This window comes from Crinia signifera, chromosome 4, assembly GCF_055691185.1.
Source record: "Crinia signifera chromosome 4, ASM5569118v1, whole genome shotgun sequence".
Classification (NCBI taxonomy): domain Eukaryota; kingdom Metazoa; phylum Chordata; class Amphibia; order Anura; family Myobatrachidae; genus Crinia; species Crinia signifera.
The window spans coordinates 183,473,378-183,491,382 of record NC_139220.1 but is presented as its reverse complement, the minus strand read 5'-3'; the positions used below and the strand labels follow the sequence as shown (position 1 = coordinate 183,491,382).

General features: G+C 42.5%; 1 protein-coding gene across 1 annotated transcript in view; it reads right to left on the bottom strand.

The window, feature by feature from the left end:
* Positions 1 to 17,996, bottom strand: part of SEC11A (SEC11 homolog A, signal peptidase complex subunit) — a 50,115-nt gene extending 32,119 nt beyond the window's left edge. The window contains exons 1-2 of the mRNA XM_083183139.1: positions 17,841 to 17,996; positions 15,652 to 15,761 (exon numbers count right to left, since the gene is read on the bottom strand). Coding sequence (XP_083039265.1) covers positions 15,652 to 15,761; positions 17,841 to 17,891 — 161 coding nt within the window. The 5' untranslated portion in view covers positions 17,892 to 17,996. The remainder of the gene's footprint in view (positions 1 to 15,651; positions 15,762 to 17,840) is intronic.
* Positions 17,997 to 18,005: the final 9 nt, after the last annotated feature.

Below are 18,005 nucleotides of genomic sequence, written 5' to 3'. Positions count from 1 at the left end.
AGAGTGGGTTTAGAGTGAACATTGGCAGAAGGCAGCAAGTGTGGAAGGGAGAGATACAAATCTCGCACACAGCAAAGGGGTCAAGTTGGAAAGCATAATTTCAGGTCTTTTCTCAGTTATCCTTAAGAAGTACACTATGTAGATAAAATTGATGACAACTCCTTACAAGTTAAAATATGTGCTCTTGTGAAGATATAAAATTGGTAAAGGGAAACAGATTACATCATTTGCTAATATAATGGCTTGCCGGAAGGAGCTAACCATATTTGGAGTTGGAAACAGAAGCAGGTGAGTTAGAATACAGAAAAAGGTGAGTTTGAACACAAAAGCCAAAAGACATATTATTATTGTTATTACCATACATCTGATACAATGTTTGGCCCGGTGCAGTGCAGTGGATGTAATGCATTTGTTTTGAGGGAGACATTCTGGAGACTCGGCTGCTGTCCAATCTGCAAACAATTTTCTTTGCTGCAGGAGGAGATAGCTAAACTGCATGCTGAGCTACGTAGGATGTCTGTGTCCTTGCAACCACCACTGCCTCAGAGAGCCCCCAGAAGACATTCTGCCTGGACTGCTGTGGGCTCTGAAAGGCAGAGACTGACAGAGGGCATCAGACACATTCCCCAAGTGGTCACACTGCAAAACTCATATGCTGCTCTTGCAGGGTTGGAATGTATGACCAACATAGGCAATAAAGAACAGGAAGATATGAGGACTTCTACCTCTTCTAACTGTAGGACCAGGAAAATTTCACCTCCAAAAAGGACTGCACTTCTTTTGGGAGATTCCATAATTAGAGGAGTTAATCTGGGAAATGCTACTAAAGTAGAGAAACAAGTAAGGTGCTTACCTGGAGCCACAGCTCCAAGAGATAAAGAACGCATGCTAAGAATTGTAAAGGCAGCAAGAAAAGATGGGGAGGTGGATGTCATCGTCCACCTAGGCACAAATGACCTGGTTAATGCTGAAGTCATGGCCGTAAAAGATTAATTTAGAAAGTTAGGAACTGCTCTAAAACAGGTGGCAACCACTGTAACTTTTTCAGAAGTATTGCCAGTACACCAAGGGGAAGATAGAACTCTGAGAATTAGAAACTTCAATGTTTGGCTAAGGAATTGGTGCAACGAGGAGAGATTTGGATATTTAGGTCAAAGTCAAGCTACCTGGCAAGACAGAGCCTTATATAAAAGTGATGGCCTGCACCCATCTTCAAGGGGAACGAGAATATTAATATAAGTGAGAAGTTTGGAAGCTTCATAAGCAACTATTTAAACTAGCAGAGGGGGGCAGTGAACCAAAAAAGAATTAAGAAATCTGCTCCCCCAACCTAGAGGTATTGTCTCTGCAGCCAAATGGAACAGAAAGCCTATCCACTGCAACAGAAGATAATGCCGATCAAAACCGAATAGATATAGGCAGAAAGATGAACATAGCTAGCAGCAGGAGAAGCACAAACACAACTTTAAGAGCTATGTGTGCAAATGCTAGGAGCTTAGGAAATAAAATCCCAGAACTAATTGCAATAATAACAAGGGATGAACTGGATATTGTGGCTATTACAGAGACATGGTGCAATGAAAATCATGACTGGGACATAGCTATAACAGGATATACTTTATTTAGGAAGGACAGAATGGGAAAAATTGGAGGAGGGGTTGCAATATATGTGAAAAAATATATAAAGACTACCTTAATACAATGTATTGAAGAAAAAACGGAGGCCCTTTGGGTGACCATAGAAACAGGGGAGAAGTCGATTCTTCGTATAGGGGTGATCTACAGACTACCAGGTCAGGAAGAGGAACTAGACAAGAGCCTATTGCAGGACATCAATAAAATGGCATTAAAAGGAGAGGTGATAATCATGGGAGACTTTAATCTACCTGATGTAAACTGGGAGCTGCCTGTTGCAAGTTCCACCAGAAGTAGGGACATGCTGAATTCCTTGCAAGGAGCATCCCTCCAGCAATTGGTGAGGGAGCCCACTCGTAAGGACGCAATATTAGACTTAATACTTACAAATGGTGACAGAATATCTGACATAAATGTGGGTGAAAATCTGGGATCCAGTGACCATCAAGCAGTATGGTTCAAAATAAAGACAGAGACTGACTCATCGCACACAAAAACAAAGGTGTTAGATTTTAGGAAGGCTGATTTTGTAGAGATGGGACACTCTGTAAGGGATTCTTTGGCAGAGTGGAAGAACTTGGAAGGAGTGCAGGATAAGTGGGAAAAATTAAAAAGTGCAATTCTAAAAGCAACAGAACTTCGTGTCAAAAGAGTTAGGAAAAACACATGAAAAAGAAAGCCATTGTGGTTTGCAAAAGAAGTAGCAAGTATTGTGAAAGCAAAAAAGTTGGCCTTTAAGAAATTTAAGCAGACGCAGAAGAATGAGGACAAAGAGGTGTATCTTGTTAGACAGAAGGAGGCTAAGAAGGTAATCAGATGTGCAAAAGCACAGGCTGAAGAGAAAATGGCCCAGTCAGTGGGTAAAGGGGGGAAAACCTTTTTTAGGTATATAAGTGAAAGGAGAAAAACAAAAAGTGGAATAATTAGACTGAAGACAGAGAGTGGAAGTTTTCTTGAGGAGGACAATGTAATAGCAGATAATATTAATAATTATTTCTGCTCAGTATTCACTGCTGAAAGAGAGGGGAAAGGGCCACAGTTAAGTTGCAAGTATAGTCAGAAAACTGAGGGAGAGACAAGTACATTTACAGAGGTGAAAGTCCTCACAGAACTCTCAAAACTGAAAGTGGATAAATCAATGGGGCCAGATGGGATACATCCAAGGATACTAAAAGAGCTTAAAGGGGAGCTGGTAAAACCAATAACAGAATTATTCAACCAGTCACTAGCTACTGGAGTAATCCCAGAGGACTGGAAAACAGCGAATGTAGTCCCACTGCACAAAAGTGGAAGCAAGGAAGAGGTAAGCAACTATCGACCAGTGAGCCTTACATCAGTAGTAGGGAAATTGATGGAAACACTCTTAAAACAAAGAGTTGTAGAATATCTCAAAACCAGCAATTTACAGGATCCAAAACAGCATGGGTTTACTGGGGGAAGATCATGTCAAACAAATCTTATTGACTTTTTTGACTGGGTGACTAAAGTAATAGATCAAGGTGGGGCTGTAGATGTAGCTTATCTAGACTTTAGTAAAGCTTTTGACACTGTCCCACATCGCAGACTGTTAAATAAACTTGAAAGCTTGGGATTGGATTCTAAGATAGTTGAATGGATAAAAGCGTGGTTGCAGGACAGAAAACAGAGAGTTGTAGTAAACGGAGTACAGTCAAAGGAGGGAAAGGTTACAAGTGGAGCACCCCAGGGATCTGTACTTGGACCGGTGCTTTTTAATATCTTTATTGGTGATATTGCAAATGGAATTGAGGGTAAAATGTGCCTTTTCGCAGATGACACAAAGGTATGCAACAGGGTAGACACACCAGGAGGGGTAAAACAAATGATTGAGGATCTAGGCAGATTAGAGAAATGGTCAAGAGAATGGCAACTACAGTTTAATGCCAAAAAATGCAAAATCATGCACTTGGGTCTCAGAAATCCAAAGACTCAATATAGTATAAATGGCACTATAATGGAAACTACTGAGGAAGAGAGGGATCTACGTGTCACTATTTTAGGGGACTTAAAAGCAGGTAGGCAATGTAACAAAGCAATGAAGAAGGCAAGTCAGATGCTTGGTTGCATAGGGAGAGGTATCAGCAGTAGAAAGAAAGAAGTAATAATGCCACTGTATAGGTCATTGGTACGACCTCACCTAGAGTATTGTGTTCAGTTCTGGAGGCCTTATCTCCAGAAGGATATAAATACATTAGAGACTGTACAAAGAAGAGCAACTAAAATGGTGCATGGCCTACATCACAAAACGTACCAGGAAAGACTAAAAGATCTTAATATGTATACTTTAGAGCAGAGAAGGGACATGATAGAAACTTTCAAATATATCAAGGGTTTTAACAAGGTCCAGGTGGGAGACATTCTTCACAGGAAGAGGAGCAACAGAACACGAGGACATGCACTGAAACTAGAGGGTGGAAGATTCAGGGGAAATGTGAGGAAGAATTTTTTCACAGAAAGAGTAGTAGATAAGTGGAATAGCCTCCCAACAGAGGTGGTAGACGCAAATACAGTAGTACAATTTAAACATGCTTGGGATAAGCATATTGATATCCTTACAAAAAAATAAGGATCAAATATGGTTTGAGGTAACATGTTTAAAAAAAGGGGCAGACCAGATGGGCCAAGTGGTTCTTATCTGCCGTCAAATTCTATGTTTCTATATTTGATAGGAGGATCACATAGGCTGCTGAATCGGAGGCATGATTGTGAGAAGCATTGCGGATGTCCGGAAGATCCCTAAATCCACTGACTTTGTAGGGTGACAATTTTTAATTTGTAGCAGATGGACCTCAAATTGGTGTAGCTTCAGGCAAGGTGCTTTGCTCCACTGCACGGCACAGATTACTAGTCTTGACATGGATGGTCAAGTATGAAACCGGTAAAAAAAATGTAAACAAAATTGTGTAAGACTCTTCTCGCCCAGTCATGTCATCCTCATCACTAATTGACCCAAGGTCCGGATTCCTATTGCAGGAATGCGCCTCACCCTGGAAACTGCAAAGAACAGGGGTGATCCCATAAATGCTGAGTACGCGAGTTCCAAATGTCACTTAATGTTTGTTCCAACAAGAACGCTTTGTAGGGAGACACAAGCACTTCGATATCATGGAAGAGCAATTGCTGATAAACCTCTAATCAAAAAAGAAACTGCAGCCCACCACTTACAATGGTGTCAAGAGTCCAAAATCTGTACAGTGGCACAATGGCATCAATCGTTCTTCTCACATGCGACCAGGTTAAAGGAAAAGGTCGACATGAGGTTTTTGTTTTTTTACTTTGTTATACTTTGCTATCAACATGGACTCAGATTTAAACTTCAGTGTAAAAAGGGTCAACCCGGGTCGCAAATCATGGTTTGCCGACCCTGGTAAAGTCGGCGACTCAGGATTTAAGACCCAGGTTGGCCCTCTCACACTGAACAAATTACCGGCTAGAACCGCTTCACCCGGTAATTTGATGTTCAATGTCAATGGGTTTTTAGTGACCTCATCTTTTGGAGCCATTTATTATGACAACACATTTTGCTGAGCTTTCCTGGGTTTCCATTTATTCAGTGGAAACTGTGTCGTCCCGGGAAAAACCCTGGGAATAGTGCAGGGCTAACGGGGACATTGGAGAGCGAGACCCAGCAAAATACCAGGTAAAAAACTCTGGTCAGACCCAGGATTTTGGTGGAAAAGTTGTTTTTACATACATCCAAAAACTGAAAGCATTTCAACATAAGACTGTCAATTTTTGGCTAGGCTCTAAAAGATAAGTCACAACTATATATTATTGATAAAAACTGGTACTAAAAAGGAGTTTCTAATTTCCGACAACAAAACCAGTGAATAACCTGAATGCCCCAACTTGTCCCTTTGAAGCACTAGATACATTAGCACAAGCCTGGCTTCAAAAAGCTTTTGACAGTGTACTGAACTTTTCTGGAATGGAAAGCCCGCTAATGGGAGGTGAAATAAAGGGAGCACTTTGTAGCAATATATATATATATATATATATATATATATATATATATATATATATATATATATATATATATATATATATATATATATATATATATATATATATATATATATATATATGTAGACAGCGGACTGGCACTTGGTACAACAGAGGTTAAATTCAGGTGAGGTGCCTTCCAGAAAATAATTATAGCAGCGTATCTCCAAGTCCAAGGAAGCAGAGTTCCAAACAAAAGAAGACAGAAGGCGGCACTCTCAAGCAACGTGGTAAACTGTATTCAAATCATGTCAAAAACGTGTGAAACAGAGTCAGCTTGTAGATGTCGACAAGTTTCGAGGCATTGCGCCCCTTCCTCAGGACAACTGACCAGGCTTAAAAGACAAACGTGCAGTGCAGAACTGCACGTTTGTCTTTTAAGCCTGGTCAGTTGTCCTGAGGAAGGGGCGCAATGCCTCGAAACTTGTCGACATCTACAAGCTGACTCTGTTTCACACGTTTTTGACATGATTTGAATACAGTTTACCACGTTGCTTGAGAGTGCCGCCTTCTGTCTTCTTTTGTTTGGAACTCTGCTTCCTTGGACTTGGAGATACGCTGCTATATATATATATATATATATATATATATATATATATATATATATCCAAACAGGTTGTTGTTTGTAGCAACAAAAGCGCACTCACCAGACTTCATCCACTGTTAAAAGGCAAATCTTTATTCCATGTCACTTAAAATCATCAAGCACAGTCGACGTTTCGGGTCATAGAGCGACCCTTTGTCAAGACAGCTTATGGTGTATTACTCCATCTGAGTAGCAGCTTGACGAATTAGTCACAGACCCCCATGAAATACCAGTGTACTCCGCCTCCCAGGTCAGAGTCTCACAATTCTAGCCAATCATATATAAGTATATAGGACCAAGTTAATAAACTCAGGTGCGATGTAACTTACCCCATCTAACAGGAGATGCACCTGCACGCTGCCGCGATCACATGGCGAGCGGCGTGCGTTCCATCTACACAGACGGATTTCCTCTTCCTGGTGATGCGTGTCATTGACGCATCATCGCGTACCCGGAAGTTGGTCCGCGTCACCACTACTGTGATGCGCTATGCACATCAGCCTATCGGCAGCGCTTCCCATGCGTTCCAATATAACATAGATGCTTCCTGGTGCCGCCATTTGCGTTCCATACTCTAGATGTACTGATGTGTTTATCTTAAAACTTTAAATCTAGTGACTATTGGTTTTCTCAGGGTGTACTACCGCCGTTCAGCCAGCTTTTGCTCAATGTGTATTAAAAACAATAAATCACACATTTAAAATTTGCCACTATCGATGCAATAGCTACCAAAATCGGTCATCACCATTGCAATCGATGTTGGCAAAAAATCGCTCTCCAGTGTTTGATGTCATCATCCTACCTAAAAAAACAATACATAATGCAAACCCAGGCAAGGAAAAAATAAACAAGAACTCTACTTATAGAAAATTGCAAAATAACAAATACCACAAATCATTTGGAGAGTTCATGGGTGGCACTTGGGTTAAGTGCAATTGTAGGAGTACTTGGGTTTTACTTTGAGACGTCCACTATAAAGGTTATTGCTTAGTTGTAGCTTTTGATAAGGATTATTGTTATTAAAGAACCTTTAGTTTTAGGCATTTTGAGAATATGTTATAAACAGTTATGTTTTGAATATGGGTATCTGATCTGTTGAGCGAGTGAGAAAACTATTATTTAGGCAAAGCACATTGGATGCAGTCACCATGGCGGCAGCTACAGTACCAGTGGCAGAATCAAGACATTGGCCTTTATTCAGATCTGATTGCAGTAACAAGTTTTGAAAATGGGCAAAACCATGTGCACTGCATTTGGGGCAGATGTGACATATTTTGTTTTTGCGCAGGGTAAATACTGGCTGCATTATTTTTACACTGCAATTTAGATTTCAGTTTCAACACACCCCACCCAAATGTAAATCTATTTGCACATGTTTTACATCTGGCCCATCTGGGGAGGGGGGGGGGGGGGGGAGAGATTGCAAAAACACCTGTAAAATACACAATGGAGGTTTCTGATGAAGGACTGTTGTCCTAAACAGGTGACATATGAAGACGTGGGGAGACAACTGAGGGAACCTAATGGTTTCATTTGGAGGAGGGTAATTGTGTGGTACCGATTTTCAGTGGCACTTGGAAACCCACCCTCTATAGTGGCGAAGTGCTGCTTTTGTATACATGTTAAATGTGAAGATTATTAATACATTTTTACCTATTTTCTGTTTCTTTTGTGGGTGAAAAAATTACCTTGCAAAGGGAATGTGCATTACAAAATGGACTGTAATCTAATACTAGAAAACTCATAAAAGGAATTAAAGTCCAATATCTCAATTCTACATAATTTAGTAGAGTAGAGCCCCATACACACTAAGCAATAATTTAAACAATATAGCTAATTTTGCCCCTTCGGAGTTTATCAGTTTGTGTGTATGCTCAATATTGGCAATGATGTGCGTTCCCACAGATTGATAGCAATGCCCTCAGTCGTCCTTCATGCACTTACAAAGAACGCCATTTGTTGCCGCTGCCATCTGCAAGAGTGTATGCCCCCTGCCAATATTGCTGGGTACACACATCATGTATCATGTACCCAGCTTTAGACTTAATTGTACAAGTTGAATTATACTGTGGATGCGACCAATAAAAAAACAGCGTCAAAAATCTGGGTCTGAAAATATGGCGGGCCCTATTTTTTTGTTCCCCATATTTTTAGAACCAGGGCTGGCTCCAAGAGCATGATGCCGATTAATTAAAAACAGGGGACTCTTACAAGTTATGTTCTCCGAATCTTTTTCAAACATCTCCAGCTCTTTTTAGAACCAGGGCTATCTCTCAAAGCCCAGGGCTAGTCATGCCCTTTTGTGTGTGTGTGTGTGTGTGTGTGTGGGGAAACAAGTGGATCGATTTCATGATATACAGTTCTGCTGAAATTGCTTTCTTTTTAGACTTTTTTTCTTTTCTTTTAAGTCACGTCGTTGATGCAATGTCGAAACAGGACTAAAAAACGTTTTAAAACTGCCCCTTCCCCCCACCCCAATCTCTAACTTTATGGGGAAGGTATTTAATCCTTTTAGTGCCATCTCTTTAAAGGTGCGATCAGATCGCATCGGGACTCGCATCACACGGCAAGCATGGAGGGGCACAATTTACACTATATAGTGCAGATCTGCACTATATAGTCTTGCCTGCCCTCTCTATCTGGCTGCCGATTTGCGCTCACACGGGAGCGCGCATCGGGTTCGCAAGCCCTAAAAAAGCATGAGATTTGCATGCGATATGGCTTCCGATCGAACCGCTGCACACACTATTAGAGATGTGCAAAATATGAGAGTGTCAACATCTGTGAGAGATGCAAAATATCAGCTAAAAATACCAGTGTCACTCATTTGTTATATAAATAAAAAAAAATGTGTAAAAAACATTATATTTCCTATATAAGGGAAAAATTACAGGTCATTATGATGAATAAAAATGTTTGCTTGGCAATTTTCACACCTATTTTTGACAGATTCAAGGGTTGAACATAATATAATGTAAATATAAGTTTGGATAGTAAAATATATATCCAATTGCAGAGTGGGAAAATAAAATTCTTGATGTGTCACTGCACTTCTGTTCAGCATAATACAACAGAACAATCCCGTCGCTTGGCATTAGGAAATATAAAGGCCAATAATCAGTTCATTTATTATATAAGTAGATTCAAAAGTAAAGATTTTTCCCCCCTTTCTCTTTCACGTGTGCAATGCCATGAAATGTAAGTGCAATACTGGGGGAGTATCGCTATCCATTCAGAAAAGTAAATAACTTTGGACTCTAGATGGCAGCAAAACCAAAAGTGAAAACATTCATTTCAAATGATGGCTGTGGATCACATAGGGTCAACAGGAATTTAGGACCCCATACACCAGCACCTACGATCGCTTGTTCGGCCGCAGGTTGACCTGATGTATTACCGGCTTTAAGCTGACAGTCTCTTGGTTAAAATGCACAAGAGCAACCATCGCAACATAAGCATAAGTTCAACAAAAGGTTTTTTTTTTGGGTGGGGGAGAGAGGTGTAAATTTCTACATGGGCCCTCAATAAAATGTAAAGACGATTGGGATCAGTAGCATGACAAGCCATGCACGGGTAGGTCATGCTACTGATCCCAATCGTAACCCACGTGGATGGTGAAGTATAAAAAATGAAAACCTCATGTCTCCCAATACATGTCAACCCGAATTCTGGATCCCTCAAATGATTATGTAAATATAGTGTTCATTCTAGCACCCGCTATCTTTGAAAACCCATGCAGTTCCTCTACCCTGCCTGGGTTGTCGCTGTCTGCTGTAGTGCTTCTAGCACAGTCTGGTCTGTATATCAGCACTTATATGCAAACCAGACCTGTGCTAGAAACGCCACAGCAGACAGCGACACCCCAGGCAGGGAAGAGGAACTGCATGGGTTTTCAAAGATAGCGGGTGCTAGAATGAACACTATAAATATATATATATAAAAAATAGTAACATTAAAAGACTGAAGGGCATATTTATCACAATTCAAATCTCAGATGCGGATGGGATCAAAAATCTCCCAAACTCGAAATGTAATAAAACTGAATACGTTTAAGGACACCGCTTGCGATAAAGTTCTGTCCTTGAAAATCTACTCCGCATACTTCTCACTATATTTTTCTTTGAAAACACAGTGGTATTGTCTACACACCACTGCCACCTTCATTTACCCAGTGATGGGTGACCTCCTCCAACTCTGGTCATTTGATCGCTTGCGTCTAGCTCTGTAACCCCATCATCTGATGTCCACTGTAAACAGAGATGCCAGTTTACAGCAGCCTATGACCTTTGTCACAGAAAAGCTCACCAGTCCTTGCTTGTAAGATTTAAGAGTCTTAAGTGGTGTATACACAGGTATAAATCGCTGGCAATATGGTCGCTGAGCGACCATATTGCCAGCGATTGAAGTGAGCACCGGCGACAAAACGTCGGGTGCGCACTCCCGTTTTCAGCCTCTAATGGTCGCTGGTCAGAGGAGCATGCTCCTCCGACCAGTGACTTCCCCTGCCTCTTCTCCCGGCAGAGTGTCATTTTCATCAGCGACCATCTCTGGTCACTGATGAAAACGGGACACTGAGCAATATTGAGTGCTGAGCAATATATTGCCAGCGATCATATTGCTCTGTGTGTACACTGCAAGTTAGACACAATTTGCTGACCACAGGAGCCGGTTCCCAAACCTAGTTTGGCGGGGTAACGTGGATAACACTTTCTAAAGACGGCTGATGGGTCGGCCCATGTGTACACCCCAGATTAGTGCAGGTTTTGGTGATGTCCAGGCTTCAGCACAGAACATTAAATCAAAATAACAGGAGGTACTAATTAAGTCTGCTTTGCTCTAGCCTGGGGATCTCCAAAACCTGGACAGTTTGTGTGTCTTGAGGACCGAAGTTATGAATGTCTGACCTAAACATATGCAGAATATCAATTTGATGGGAACTAGTAATCACGACTGGTAGTATGGACTGTGTAATGTTTAGCATTGCTGTCTCACCAGCACTGAGGTCACAGGCTTGATCCCCACCAAGGCAGGAAGAGTTTGTATATTCTCCCCGTGGCTGCTTGGGCACCCTCCTGTTACCAGATTTCCTCCCACTCTCGAATGAAACAATGTCATATGGTCGACAGGTAAAAGGTAGACTGCACTCATTGTGGACAGGTACGAAAGGACTACATGACATTAGTCGAGAGTGAGAATAATAAGTAAAAAAAAATGTCTTCCTTTTTTCCCACTATTCATCCATGTGAACAACAGTTATGAATAGTAACCTGTGCAATGCAGGATTTTCTATTCCAGGGTTTTAAAGCAGCATAAAAAGTAGTATCAATGTAATACTCATGGGGCTGGATTCAGGGTTGTACACAAGCCCAATAGTTTTGCAGATGCTGTGCTGCACATGTGTACATCTGTTTGATATTGCATGCACTGCCTCCGAGTTGGTGACAGGAACTATTGTAGGTTTTCCTTATTTAATGTCAAAATTGAAGTCAGTTTAACAAAGCTGAAATACAACAGTTAAGAAAAACAATATCACACAAACTAGTATTAGCAACCAGATCTATCTGAAAGGTGGGATGCAAAGGTCTTTATTAATCATCTCTTTCCTAAACAAATGTTTATTAGTTATTGCAGTCTGCTGAAGATTAAGGTTTATTAGCAAACAATTGATTGCAGGTATAATGCAGGCTGTGCAGTACAATTAGTTCAAAAGCTATAGCAGCATCTGTCGTTGCCCGGCACAGTCTCAGTCAGCCCAGACAGCCCGGGACTTTACAGAAATTTATAAAGTTCCTGATTTTTGTTATGTGACCATGGGTGCAGCCCCTTCAGCAAACATGTTAGTTACACATGCTGACCGATGCCTCTTCACCAAACTTGTTATTAATACATGCTGCACCACGATCCGGGGGTGAAGCGGGTCCTTACATATAACGGCTGTAGCACTCCCAGTTTTATAGAGCAGTATAGACCGAGTTTGCTATAAGTAGAATCTGTTCTATAGTTTTAGCAGTTAAATAAGGGTCCCCTCAATGATTATGTCCTGCTCACTTGTAATGTCAGCGCCTATAGCAAGCACACTCCCAAACAATTGAATTCCACCACTTTGAGTATTAGGCATCTCATTTTAAGAAGTTGGTATCACTTTTCAGTCCTGCATAAATTATGGATTATATTTCTACAAAGCTCAGCTAAAAATAAATTCAGTAAATAATATGCCATACAATACCCCAGGACTGGATGGAATGGGATCATTGGGTCAACCAAATGTTGGGTCGGCAGTCATTAGGTCAACACCATTGGGTCGACATACTGGAAGGTCGACATGGGACAAGGTCGACATGGCTTAGGTCTACATTTAAAAGGTCAACATGTTTTTTTTTTACCCAAATTTGGACACAGTCGACATGGACACAGTTTTAAGTGTACAGGTGGGATGCAAAGGTCTTTATTAATCATCTCTTTCCTAAACAAATGTTTATTATCTTAGCGCATGCAGTTATTGCAGTCTGCTGAAGATTATTGGTGCGTACACACGGGGGCGATTATAGCAAATATCGCTGGAAATACGGTCGCTGAGAGACCATATTGCCAGTGATTGGAGTGTGCACCAGCGATAAATCGCCGGGTGCGTGCTCCCGTTTTCAGCCCATGAATGGCCACTAGTCGGAGGAGCATGCTCCTTCGACCAGTGACTTCCACTGCCTCTTCTCCCGGCAGTGTGACATTTTCATCTGCAACCATCTCTGGTCGCAGATGAAAATGGGTGTGAAAATAGGTGTGTACGCTGTCCCATACGAGCGGCTGTCTTGACCGTCCATACTTGGGTCGGTCGACGGTTCTTTGCTGATTAATTTTCATCCGACAGGACGGCCCCATATCGGAACAAAAGTGCAGCGTGTACGCACGTTCGACCGATATGCTGCCGTCCTTGCGACTATACTGCCAATGCTGCTGCATAATCTCTCGGCAGGGTGACTAAAAAAAAAAAAAAAACGGTGTGGGATCCCCCCCACTGCCGTAACCAGCACCAGGCTGAAAGAGCTGGGGCTGGTATTAAAAAAAAAATCTACTTTCTCGGCTCATGATTGGCGGCTAGGCGGCCAATAGAATCATTTGGATGAGAGGCGCAGGAGATGAAACATCTCTGCGCCTTTCAATCCAATCGTGTACCGGTGGCGGAGATGGAGAAGATGGAGAAGATCGTCGCCAGAGGACCTGGTGAGTAGGATTTCCTTCCACAGGTCCCCTATGGATTTCTTTGGATCCAGGACCCCGGACTCTTCAGCCCCGGACCCGGACCAGCCCTGGAACCAAGGCTCCGGAACCAAGACACTGGACCCAGGGACCTACCGACGGGGTCAAGATAAGTATAAGTATGTATGGGCTTTGGATGTATTAAACATTTATTTGTATTGTGTGTCAGTGTGTGTTTATTTTACTATTTTTTTTCCTGTGGAACTACAAGTGCCAGCTGGCCCTTTAATGCCCTGCATGCTGGGACTTGTGGTTCTCCAAGTCCCAGCATGCGGGGGAGGCTTGCTGGGACTCATAGTTCCACAGTAAAAGACAATAGTTTTTCTTCTATTTTTTTACACTTCAATCAGCCCGGTGACCACCGCACAGGGTCACCGGGGACAGCACCAGGTAAGTCCTGGAGGGGGGGGGGGGACGACACACCTTTATTGGGGGGGTCCCCACTTCCCCAGGACCCCTGGCCAGGCTGACCGGTCAGAGGGCTGAATGCTTTGGCCGCGGTACCTTATATAATAAGTGTCCCCCGGCTGTGGCATTACCCTGCTGGCTGGTTTGGCCTTGTTCTTAAAATATGGGGGACCCCTAGTAATTTTGTCCCCCGTATTTTGGGAATCAGCCCCGGACCCTGGTTTAAAAAAAAAAAAAAAAAAAAATCAGCGAAGCCCTATTTGTCGGGTTTCCTGATTTTTTAATACCAGCCCCGGCTCTTTCAGCCTGGTGCTGGTTACGGCAGTGGGGAGGACCCCACGCCGTTTTTTTTTTTTAATGGGTAAAAGAGTGACTAAAATTTAGACGCATAACCCATCTATATAGAAGTTTACTCACCCTGCCGGCTGACTAAAGTTCTATATAGACGGGTTTGCGTCTAAATTTTAGTCACCCTGCCGGCTGACTAATTCCGCATATATAGCGGTTTGCTATAATTATGCCCTAACCCAGCCCATTATAATTTTGCTCACATATGACGTGTCAATAGCCCAAATCGAGACAGTGTGTACGGTGGTACAATCTTTTTCATGCGACTGTTTGGACGGGAGTACATCGGACGTCACAAGTAAAACTGTACAGGTGTGTACACGCGTAATCGGCTGTTGTTTGTGGACGGTCCGACGGGTGTACGGTCGGTCGAATGTACCCAGCTTTACAGTAGGATTTAGTTCTTCCAGCTGCTGCCTCAGGACACAAATACATTACATACTCACCGCTGATGCAGAGGTAAAGAAACCACTTCAGTAGGTGAATAATTACGAAGTTAAGTGGAAACTGCCAATTGCATAATTAGTCCTCAAGGGGGGCGGAAGGGGGGGGTATTCTGTCAGGTATTTGAATAGAATAATCCTGTGGCTTGGGGAGGGGAGAAAAAAATAAATAAAAAGGAGAAACCGGGTTTTTCAAATTTACCGCTAACAGTTCATTCACCACCAAAGTGTTTGTCTTTCCCTACAAGGAAAATCGGTACTTGTGAGTTATCCGGGCGTCCGATTTTAAAATCGGGTCGGATCGGGACATCGCATCGCATCGCATGCGACCATCGGATGCGATGCGATGCGATGACCCGATTTTTCCATAGGAATCAATGTTAAAATGGACTGAGTCCATTTTAACATGGAATTCAATGGGAAAAAGGGGTCCTTTTCATACCCCTACTATCCAAGTGGGCATGGAGTTGGATATAAACCTGTGGCGAGCGTAGCGAGCCACCGAGCCCGAAGCGTGGCGAGCGTAGCGAGCCCCGCGAGGGGACACGGAATACCGTCCCCTCGCGGGGCTCGCTTCGCTCGCCACGCTTCGGGCTCGGTGGCTCGCTACGCTCGCCACAGGTTTATATCCAACTCCATGCCCACTTGGATAGTAGGGGTATGAAAAGGACCCCTTTTTCCATAGGAATCATTTTAACATTGATTCCTATGGAAAAATCGGGTCATCGCATCCGATGGTCGGATGCGATGCGATGCGATATCGTATCGCATCGCATCGGATTGTATGCCTTAACTTAAGGCATACAATCAAAAAATCGGGAGCCCGGATAACTCACAAGTACCGGAAAATCCTTAGCGAAGGTAAATGTGAAGTCATCCATAGTTATAACAAAATGGATAAAAGAATTGATACTGCGGAGGGATTTAAAAATGAATTATAAGTAGATATTTACATACCTCAGAACAACAACTATTGGACTCTCACTGCCAGTGATTACCATCAGACCTTTCCATATCATCAGTGCAGACGACACAATCATACCAAAGTTTAATACTTGGTAGTATAGCTGCAAAGCACACAAAAAAACATCTTTATTTAATAATCAGTAAAAATAATACAGCATCAAGTTAGAAACACACACTAAAAAAAAAAAAAAAAACAACAACATGCAAGCACACAAGTGGTCATTGTGTCATCGGAAATGTATCTGGTCAACCAATTGACGATTTACAATGACTTGTTAGACCCCTAAAAATGATCGCTATACATTAAATTGACATTGATAGAATATTGACACAAGCAAAAGGTTGACATGAACATACATTTGTTCATGTCGACCTACACAAAAAAAACGAGAAGAACTTGTGTCCACCTTTTGCTTGTGTCAGTTTCTGCTTCCATCGATCCAAATGCTGCTGTCATTTTTAGGCGTCTAACTAGTCGTGGTCAACCAGATCATTGTCATTACTGATTGTCTATACCATAACCATTGGAAACACCCATGTACTTGTGTTGTAATGCAAAAAAAATAAAAAGTACTTAAGACAATAGCAATACCTGTGGAGGAACAAAATCAACATCTATAACATAAGAGATGTAAACCACCCACCAAAAGATGGTGGCATGTCTTCTCTCAGTCCTATACACCGGGATGGGGAATCTTTGACCCACCAGCAGTTGTTGAACTACACATCCCAGCATTCCATGCAACGGTTTCCTGTAGCAAGGTAAGCTGGGATGTGTAGTCCAACAACAGATGGAGGGCCAAAGGTTCCCACTCCCTGCTATACACCAATGATACTCAACTTATTTATTTACAGTTTCTTATATAGCGCAGCAGATTCCGTTGCGCTTTACAATAGTAGACGGTGATAAAACAAACTGGGTAACAACAGACAGACTTGGAGGTAGGAGGGCCCTGCTGCAAGCTTACAACTTAGGATACTAGCGCCACCAGGAGCACGTGAGAAAGGTTTTGTAATGGTGAAGCAGGGCATTCAGGATACTTAAAGTGGGTACACTCTAATAGATATATCTACAGAGGGATCAGGCAGCATGTTCTCCATTCAAACTGACCGATCTGTCGGAACTGACATCACAAGTGAACCCACTAAGCTGTCAATCACGACGGCTCCCAGCACAGCTGCACGGGCGATTGGTAGATCACTCATACACACAGCATGATGAGCTGATATATCGGGCATTGGCTGTGTCGCAAAGCTGACAATATATCTGAACACCACTGTTCACAGATATATTGCTCTTACACATTGGCCAATGGTGCATCAATATATCGGCCGTTCAATCAAACAACCGATATAACTGGCCAGTGTATACACACAAGTAGTGTTTTAACCCTTTGAGTGCCAAGAGAATTTGTCAAGAGGTGTGAAAATTGCCAAGCAAACATTTTTATGCATAATAACGATCTGTAATGTTTACCTTATATAGATGTAATTTTTTATGCAACAATTTTATTTGAAAGTATAGAACAAATGTGAATGATGCTGACATTTTGAGAGGACATTTAGCAATCTTTCACAGATTGCTAAAGATCCGTCTCCTTGCAGCAGCACCATTTCATAAATTCCATTTAATTTCATTCTATTACTGTGTTTTTACCTAACTGCAGATTAAATAAAAACGTATTGCTTTGAAAATGCTTGGTGCACATTCCATGCAAATGGGATGCCAGGGATACAATGGAGAACCACTGCTACAAATTATAAACGATAGGGGCTAAGATGTCAGCCAGGGTGTAGAAGACAGGAATGAACACAATTGTGTATATTGCATCATAGCATGATATAAAAGGTTATAATCCCCATCACTACTAAATGACAACTACATGACAATTCCGGCCTACATAGTGTTATGGTGGGAAACCTCCTTCCTGAGAGTTGCCCTGAGCTGCATACAACTCATCAGAGCACCATGGTACACTAAGTGCCCATGCCATGGGGGCGTAGGCAATGTATGGGCATAGCGGGGGCAACATTACTCCTCGGTGTCCATGTGGCTGGAATGCTGCCAGCCTTCCGTACAGCGCCTCCCACAGCCGGTTCGCCGCTCTCTGCCCTGTCCGGCTGTCAGGGGAAGCTCGCCAGCACCCTTCCCCCGTCCCTGGCCTCACACTGCCACTCACCTGCCTCTTGTTCATCCTCCGCACATCGTCTAAAAAGTCCATAGACAACATGTTCCACTGCTAACCGGCGGCGCCACACGGAGACACCGCGGCTCCGGAAACTGTAACCTGCACCGGCCTGCGTGTGTGGCGCCACTTCCGCCCGACACCGAAGGGAAACCATAA